The sequence below is a fragment of the Aulostomus chinensis genome, chromosome 24 (genome assembly GCF_037954235.1).
Source record: "Aulostomus chinensis isolate RoL2024-O1b breed Wild chromosome 24, RoL_Achi_v1.0, whole genome shotgun sequence".
In the NCBI taxonomy this organism is placed as follows: Eukaryota; Metazoa; Chordata; class Actinopteri; order Syngnathiformes; family Aulostomidae; genus Aulostomus; species Aulostomus chinensis.
The window spans coordinates 5420909-5430512 of record NC_141343.1 but is presented as its reverse complement, the minus strand read 5'-3'; the positions used below and the strand labels follow the sequence as shown (position 1 = coordinate 5430512).

General features: G+C 48.3%; 1 protein-coding gene across 7 annotated transcripts in view; it reads right to left on the bottom strand.

Annotated features, from left to right (window-relative positions):
- Positions 1 to 4157: 4157 nt before the first annotated feature.
- The window catches only part of LOC147238470 (nuclear factor 1 B-type-like), a 59223-nt gene continuing 53776 nt past the window's right edge, over positions 4158 to 9604 (bottom strand). For all 7 annotated transcript variants that reach the window (XM_086197298.1, XM_086197301.1, XM_086197302.1 and 4 more), the window contains one exon: positions 4158 to 9269. In XM_086197298.1, the coding sequence (XP_086053424.1) occupies positions 9137 to 9269 (133 nt within the window). In that variant the 3' untranslated portion in view covers positions 4158 to 9136. The remainder of the gene's footprint in view (positions 9270 to 9604) is intronic.

The window sequence follows — 9604 nt, the reverse complement described above, 5'->3', positions numbered from 1 at the left end:
TGGTGAAGTCATCTTAATTAACGCTGGTCAGCAGCCCGAGGCACCGCCCTGTCACTGTACATCTCTCTTCCTACATGAACATGCATGAACTTTTCCACACGTGTGTTGAACTGAATCAGAAGGAGGCAGCTGGTCAGTGAAGGTGCGCTGGCTCATCCCGCAGGACGGAGCCTGCGTTCTCCCCCTGAATGTCCCATTTCTGAACCCAGGGGTCCTCCAGATCCCTCACACCCCCAATCAGGGGACCACCTGCACACTTTGCTGCTGAGACATTTTACGATTGAAAGACAAAAAGCAGCACTGCCGCTGCAGCAGCAGCGTTGAGGCTGCACTGAAACTCTTTCTCTCCCAGTCTTCTCTCTGCATCTCTTCTCATATTTCAGCTAAACTGCCTCCTCGCCAGGGCCAAGGAATGCATCAAGCGCCATAAATCAGCAGCTTGATAGGAACTTGGCGGCCGGACAACAGTGCAGAGAGCTGTGTTCTGTAGCCACAGTACAGTAAAGATGTTTTAAGGTGAACATTACCATCGCGGAGGAAGAGAAAAACGAGGGGGAGGATGCTTTGATTCAGGGGAGTTTTGTCCAAATGACAGAGCAATGAAAGCCCTTTTCACCTTCCTCAGCCCTTCGCATTCCTTTACTTGTGAATCACGGTGATCACATGGAGGAAGAGAGGCCGGCTCACGCACACCGCAGCCCCGCTGCACTCGGGACAGCAGGTACTCACGGCCCAGAGTGCGTGCAGGTGGGTTCGCTCCTCTCGCTGCTGTCATGGCAGAGAGGAGCGAGTTCATGTGAAGGAGGCAGCCGGTGCTGTGTGTGCCAGGTTTGTTTGTCACATCTCCGCCTGTCTGCGCCTTATGCAAATGGGGCAGGGGGCTGGGAGGGACGGCTCCATGGGAAACTGCTGGTGCTAATCCAGCATGTTGAACAGGGGAGGAGAGGAGCACTTTTCAATAAAGCACCCCCACCCCTCTGTCAAGTCACACATGTACACACAGGCACACGCACACACACACACACACACACACACACACACACCCACCCTATGTGTGCACAAACAACACGACCGGGGAACACAAAGATGCACACATGAGCTCCGTCCCACTCCACCACTCAACACCTGTTTCTTTGCTGCACATCCTAACTGACGTGCTTTAACACGAGAACAAATCCCACGATCTTAAGACCCTCTCAGTCAGCTGCTGTACACCAGAGAGCTTTCACCAGATAACAAGGAGCCTCAGTGTGCGCGGCCTGCAGCTCCACCTCAGCATCCACTCACAACACGCTGCGGCCTCCGTCCGCCGCGATGAAATTTATGCTAATTTGTGTGGGAATACACAAAGCTGAGAACGCAATTTAAGACTACTTCACACAAACGTCTTTTATTCCCTGAACGCCGCTCTCCTGCATTTCTGCTCGCCGATGGAGGTTCTTGTCCTCGCTGGCGTTGTCACCTCACTTGTTTTCAGGAACCCAGTGGTGCTCATGAAGGTTCCTGCTGTAGGAATCTCTGAGGCTCTTAGAACGCCGCACATGCAACATCATCGCCATAGGAACTCTTTCCTGGATTCTGTCCGATGAGGAGAACCCTCAGGCGCTGCTGACGCTTTTCCAGCCCTGCAGGGGGTTTAGACGCCACGTCAGCATCCGTCCAGTCTGCCGCTGCTCAAGCGCCAGCCAACACTCAGGAATGCAGAGCCATGATAACCACGGCGTCCAGCAAATGACATCCCAAGGTGTTCCACAGGTAGGTCGCGTCTGACGAAGGATTAAGAGAAAGAATTAAAGAAAAAGACCCGTCCAGACACATTTACAAAGGTGGCTGAAATGAACCAGACCTGGTCCGACGCCTTGGTTCCGGGCTTTTATTGCTAAGCTAAGCTAACTGTTTATCACATCAATATGACTGCAGTATTTGATGAAAGCAACAAAGTACTGACGGCGTTTCTGGAGATGTTCCTGCCGTAAGTCTTGACGGGTTCATGCGTTGCTTCCTTTTTGAACTGAAATCTTGGTTCAGCTCTAACCCTCCAGCGATGGAGCTGCTCACATGCGGCCTTCCTGCCGGATGAGCTGCGTTTACGTTCACACTTTGATGCCAAAGATGAGAGCGCCAGATGACATGTTCACCTGATTGTAGCAGCACACAAGATGAATATTATATTCCCCTCATAAAACCGGTGGATGTGACAGAGCTCTTTGTGCTGGCATTGGCCGGCGTCCAGCAGACCAGTCCAGCCTCGGCACTCACAAGTTTGTGTGAGAGTACTGGCTGTTCTTCCCCCTCCTCCGTCCCCTCAGACGCACAGGCAGAGAACCACAAGGCCGGGCTGCTCCTCTCCTGGATCCATAGGGGTGGAAGGAGGAAAAACACAAAGGCAATCAACAAATCCCCTTCGCCTGAGCCCTGCGAAACATAATAGGGCCAAATCATCATCTATTTAGCCTCGTCAAATCACTGACAGAAGGCCTTGATAAAAGAGTGGAAAATATGTAGGGTGCAAGACGCTGCCAGACCCTCACCACCTACAGCTCGCTATTGAAGCCAGATGTTGACTCAACTGGCCAATTTTGATAAATGGCATAATGATTACCATTATAGATTTGGGTAATTTTATATCAGCGTGCCACATTGCTGGTCCTCTTTAATGAACTGGGGTTTATCCTCAAGGCCAGGTGGGCTCCTCTCTGACTGTTGCAGTTCCCTGTCTGGCCTTGGGGGGGGTGCCCTACTGTCGGGACCGTGGGTACCGCTGACGGCCCCTGTTGTTGTCTGGACGAGTCCTGCTGAAGCCTGAGCCGTCGCATCGGCCAGTAATGAGACATAATTGGTGCTTTAGCCCGACTCGTTGCCTCCTCCAGTGTCCTCAATCCCATTAGAAGGGCTTACTAGATCAGAGCTTCACGTACTTGACACGCTGACCCACATGGGTGTTACCTCAGGTGACCCCCCCCCCCCAAGTGGTTCTGCCCTGGTCCAAACACTTTAGAGTGTCCCTCATTCCTCGGGGATTGAGGTATTACTGTAGATTAACTCAGTCATGCCACGGTGGAGCACGGGTACGCAGGGTCATGGGATCAGAGTCGGGGCACGGAACTGATGTTTGCTCTCAGGGAACACTGTCACAGACGCACTTCGGAGAATCGCCGGAATCCAATTAGTTTAAGACGTAAGTCAAATACTGGTCCTTCGCCTCATCTGCTCCTCCACCCTTCTGCTCTCATGGAGGTGACAGCAGAAGAGCGACACTGATGGGGTTCCGAGTCTTCAGGAGTTTCTGTTCCGTCCCCCTGAATCCACCAGGAGGAACACGAGTCACGCGGCTCCATGAAAAAAGCCCCCCGAATGAGAACAAACATCTTCATCTTTATTGTTTGAGCCGACCTCTGAACATCTTCAGTACACCTCAGAGTTCCTGAACAACCCAGCCAGAAATCAGTCAGACGTTTATAGTTGGTCTCACGTTGCAATCGTAAATATCACGTTCGTCAAAAATATCAGTGAAGGAAATAAATCAGCACAGGAGAGACCAGCGTCTTTTTGTAGCGTAGCTCATTTTATTGTTTAAACAGTTTTGCATAGGAAATATATCCACTTCCAGTAATTGACTGCAGTAAAAACAGCTGCTAGCAGTATAGGCTGGATATAACAGTAACAATCACAAAAAGTTGAGCCTTTATTTACACTGATTTTAATCTTGTGGCAATTTTAGCCCCTGCACCAAATGTAACCAGCTGGAAGGCCTCGCCTGCTGCTTGGCGCTTTGAAATCAATTAAAAAAGGGAAATCAAGGCCTTCGCTGACCAGCTCACTCGACTCCTCCGGCTCCTAAACTGTCAAAGAAAGATTAAAGAACAAAAAGTTTCCAAAAAGTCCTCTAAAGTGTACATTCAGATACATACATAGACCTTCGCACACACTTGCAGTGTCACTACGACCACTACTGGAGACTGTTTACGTTCTGCGTGTTGGTGTTGTTGTTGTTGTTCCTTATTGAGTTCCTCCATGATTCATCAGGTAGAGATGTGTGCGCAGAGGGAAGTAAAAGTGCCACAAGACCCAAAAAGAAACCGACCAGCCCTGCAGAGGAAACGCGTCCATTTTTATTCTTTCACTGCACGTAATGTAGCACTGCCCCCCCCGCCCCCCCCCCCCCAACACACACACACACGCGCGCGCGCCCTGCCAAAAAGCAAAAGAAAAAAAGAAAGAAGAACGACCATTTCGGCTAAACTTGGAGCAAGCTTCATGAGGGCATCGACACAGTCAGAAAATGAATGAACCACAAACAAGTTTCAGAATAAAAGCACATTTCCAGATGAGCTCGCCACTTTCTGCTGCGTGTGATGCTGCTTCTCTTGTCACATATGAAAGTAAGTCTATCACATTTTACAATTATATACAACAGACACTTGGACAACTTCAACAGGCACTGCATTGCTATATTTTTATCTTTTGGTGAATGTTACATCCTGTAAAAATGCTGGTTTCATGTTTCGAACAACCTGATGCTGAGTGACGAGCAGCTCGCCAGTGTATGGAGAGTGTGTATTGCTCATGTAGGGTGAAAACGTCTGCCCTCGTCTGCACGTATACGCCCTCTCTGTCCCGGCAGCACGTGTGACCTTCAGGTCACGGGAAAATCACACATGTTGCATGTTGCCTCGGGTCCTGCTTGCATAAAGTCCTCCTGTTGTTGAGGATGGCACACATGGATGCAGTAATACTTCCTAGGATGAGGTCATGTCGGACCGCCTCCTCGCAGGCCCGCGATGGCTGCAACACCGATTACATTTCCTCGCCTTTCAAGAACTTTTTGACAGGTTACATTCACAGCCCGCGGAGCGACCGACAAACCACACCCAGACACACGGAGTCCACACGCATCAGCTGGAAGGGACAGTACCTTTGTAGTGTGAGTGAAGGACACGTCAGGCCAAGACAGCGTGGAAAGTGCATAATAAGTGATGCCTTGACGTCACTGTTCCTGGAGTTTCAGAGCGCCGTCGGCACACATGACAGCTCAACAGCCCAATCGGAGATGCGGTGAGAAGTAGCACCAAAAAGCAACATTTCCTCTGAAAAGAAACTTTAAAAGTATCTGATGACGTCACCATCCAGGACTTTCGTCAGTTAGTTTACCCTGCTTTCTCACTCAACGTCAGGTGCAATCGGGGGCCTCTTTTTCAACGACTGGTTGAGTGTCATCACCTCCCAGCTGCTACAAAAACACACTCACACCATCCATGATCTTGTTGGACAAGAATTCACTCCCATGTCAAAATAAAAACAAACGAGAGAGAGGGAGAGAGAGAGAGGGAGAGAGAGAGAGGGAGAGAGAGAGAGGGAGAGGGAGAGGGAGAGATAATTCACATCACACTCGCTATGGCCACACTAATGCAAGAACAACAAATTCAAATATTTATGAAGCTTTCCCCAAATGGAAGTATCTACGCACTAACCAGAAATAACCATCATCATCATCATAAAAAAGCCTTCATTGCTGTTGTTTTTTTGTTTTTTTTTTTAAATATTTGTGGATCCTTTTTTACTTTACATACAGGAACACAAGCCATGAAACACTTGAGATTCTATTCATCAGGGGAACCTGGAGAGTTCTAACTCAAATCCAGCCTCTGAAACAAACAAACAAAACCCTAATTTATTCTTTCTTTTCCTAAAATGGAATTGACTCGTTTTCCCCAGAATTGAAGATTTACAAGGAAGTGACGAGGGCTTTAGAGAAGAACTCTCCAGAAAGATTACAGTGTACAAACTCCTGTCCGACGGCAGGTTTCATCAATAGAAAGACCTTCTCCCATTGTGTAGAGTCAGAGGCACTCTATCTCTCACACACACAAACACACACACACACGCACGCACACACACACACGCTCAAGCTGCCAAAGCAGAGTTCAAACCCACAGACGACTGCTATGGACAGACAGGATATTAACCTCAATCTACAGTCTCCCATTGACACTGACAGCATCGTGCGCGCACGCACACACACACACACACACACACACACACACACACGCACACACACACCTGGGGACAATGCACTTCAGTGGGGTCTCCAATGGCCAAAGGCTGCAAAGCACTTACAATTGTTTCTTTAAAAAAGAACTCGACAACAGAACAGTGCACATAGAACGGGGTGACTTCTTGTTTCTCCTGCGTTAGAAAGGTGGGTGAAGATGGAGAGACTGAGCTTGACTTGAGGGTTTACTAAATACACTTGTCCTCCTGCTGCTGGTCGTGCCGACTCTGAGGGAAACGGTTCAGGCTTCTTTCACGATTGAAAGGAAAGAGTGCAAAAGGTGTCAAAGCAGCATCGTTGCTCCTTCGGTGTGAGAGTTGGACTTGACACTGAAAGTGATTGATAGAAATAATGCCCTGGAACACGCCTGAGAGGTGGAGACTAAACACTGCGGGGGCGGAGACGATTGCCTACGTGCTACTTAAGTGCTCTATTTTACTTGGACTGGGCCACTACATGTTGAGGGCGTAGGAAACCCCACGTGGTCCAGGTGGGGTCGACGAGGCTCTGCCGGGGAGATCTCAGGAATTGACATATGTGCATTTCATATTTACATTTATACAAATCCTCTACTTATAAAATAGGTTCTAAAGGCTTGCTTGAGCCTGTCTGGAGCTGATTTGGACAGAACTCACCAGCATTAGTCGGTGTGTGATTGTTTTGCAGGTCACAGGCCACTTCACTCGTGTGTTTAAGGCATCTACTGGGAAATTGCATTCGATGACGGCGTATTCGATCAAACTGACTGTGGCGTTCGCTGGATTTGCTGGAATCCGTGGCTGCGTAGCATCTACGGCAGACCGGACTCCTCAAAATGATTGTCTGACTCAAGTCAAGCCATCTCTCCGGTGAAAAAATGAGCTCCTTCAAGGTCACATGCTAGCACCCCCGGTGGAAAGTTGAAAGGAAGAGTCACAGTAGACCAATCAGTGACTTTGCAGCCGTACAAAGACCAAGGATGCTTTTTTTAGATTCTAGAAAAATAACCGCCCCTCCCTCGAAAACGCCCGATTTCAAAATACACTGGAACACGTCTCGTCGTCACTCGGTAGGCCTCTACGCTAGAGAAAGAAAGAAAGACCTTGTCATACACTGCATAGACAGCAGTCCCCACTTTGGTCAATAAAAAAGGAAAAACACCCACAACAACAACAACAACAACATCATCAACAACAACAGCGACAAACAACAATATCAACAAAATAAATGCATTACAATATTGTCTATCTCCAAACTAGCCTCTAATAACTGACGCATCTATAAGCACTACCTACATAGGCAAAACTTGGTATTGCATAATTTTCATAATTCTGGATTCCACCCTCCACAATAGCAACTGGAAGATGAGCGCAATGAGCATCGAAAACAAAGAAAGATGTCAGGTTATTAGAAGACCACCCAAATACTGAGAAAAGAAACGCTGCTTGGTTACAAACTTGACGGCGACTATACACAGCCTTGATATGTGACGTAACTGTGACATAGGAGAGTACATGAAGTTAAAAATCAACAATTTCATTCAGAGTACAAAACAATTGTTATCATAAAAATGTTAATTCTTTTTTCTATGATGATAAATGCAGCAAAAACAAGTGTAGTGATGTCTCTATATTCAAAGGCAAGGCACGTAAAGTGGACAAGAAGTCGTCGTGCAAATTAAGAGTACTGGAGAGATTTTCTGTGTATAAATACGTCTGGTCGGGGGGGCGATGGCTGCCAACATGCCGTGCACAGCTGGAGATTTCAGGGTGTCACCACCACCTGGACTGGGCGTTCAGGCTCCTCCGCCGCGGAGTGGCGCCGCTCTCTCGCCCGCTCTACATTCCCATCCATCACTTCCACTTTTGTCTTTTTTGTAAACATGAGCTTCAAAAGCTGACGGCCAAACGCTCTCGATTTAATCCAGGACATTTTTCAACTGAAATGCCTTTTTACGCACTAGGTGCGTCTCATTTCTTTACTCATCATCAATTATTTATTTTTTTCACCCCCCCAAAAAATAAATATTAAAAAGTCTCCCCGTACAGGTGGGAGGGGCTCAAAGAAGTGCTGGTCGTTGTCGGCGCGGCTCGGGGAGCCGCCTTCCCCTGCCTCTCTAGCTCTCGTGTGAGGAGACGGATCTCAGATATCAAATTCAAATATTTTCTTAAACATTTTACCCATAAAACCATTTAATATTTATCCCCCTTCCTTTAGAGTCCTAGGGCTGACAGACTGATAGCTTCCCTTCACAAATTAAATTGCACTTGCCTCCATCGAGATTCTCCGTCTTTTCAAAATCCTTTTTAAAGGAGTTGCAAATTCTTGAATGAGGGCTCCAATCTTAACATTTAGTGTTTTTTGAAAACCGCAACAAGAGTTCTCAACTCTTCCTTAAGTGTTTTTACATTAATTCCTTGAAGTAAGTAGCAGTAACGAATAAAAAAAAAAACCACATTTTCTCTGAACAAAGTCGTATCACAGTAAACTGAAATCAAACGGAAGAAGAAACACTCTGAATTCACAATTATTTTGTTCCTACGGTGTACACAGTGAGTCGCTTGACGAGGGAGAGTCTCAGAGTCGTCCACCAGGCAGAGGTTGTTCCCGCGCAGACCCCTTCACGTGTGTGTGTGTGTGTGTGTGTGTGTGTGTGTGTGTGTGTGTGTGTGTGTGTGAGCGAGTGAGAGAGACTGGAGATTTGACGTCTTCCCCAAACATGGAAACATAGGATCAGCCGCTAAGAGACTAGAGTGTCATGCAGTAAAACATTAAGGCATCTATACATCACAGTATCTGAATGAACAGTTCTGCAAACACAACAACTGACTGGTGGGTGTGTGTGGACACAGCAGACCTGAAGCTGTTTTCTTTCCTCTAATACTTCACGGCCAGTGTCCATCGTGGGGAGGGACGGGAGCGGGGGGACGTTGAGGGGGGCCAGGCCGGGATGGGGGAGGGGGACAAGTGGAGATTGTGTAGCTCGTACTGCTTTTGCTGGTTTCATCCATGGCTGCAGACACCCGTAGTGCTCGCTCGCTCTGCACCACCTTCCCACCCAGCCACTCATCCACCCTGGGTGGGGGGCTCCTCCGGCCTCCCTGCTCAGTTCCCAGTCTCAGCGGGGACCAGGGGCTCACCAATGATGCTTATGCTGTAGTTCTGGTGGACATTTGTTGGCAGAATCGGAGTCCCGTTCGACACTTGGAATGGAACTAAGCTCGCCCAGGTACCAGGACTGGAGAGAGAGAGAGAGAGAGAGAGAGAGAGAGAGAGAGAGAGACATACACACACACACACACACACACACACACACACACACACACACACACACACAGATGGACAGAAATTAGTCACATGACATGAGCTTGTCTGTGCAGCAGTAATCAGAAGAATGTCCTGGACGCTGCTCCAGACAGAGGAGCAGAGAGATGATTCCTGGTCAACGACGACATGTGAGCAGCGATATAGACGCAAGGGTGGGGGCGGGGGCGGGGGTCCCTACACAAAGCTGTCCCATCCCTATTCATATCACGCTAATGGCAAAACAACACAGTGATTGTTCCTGGGGAG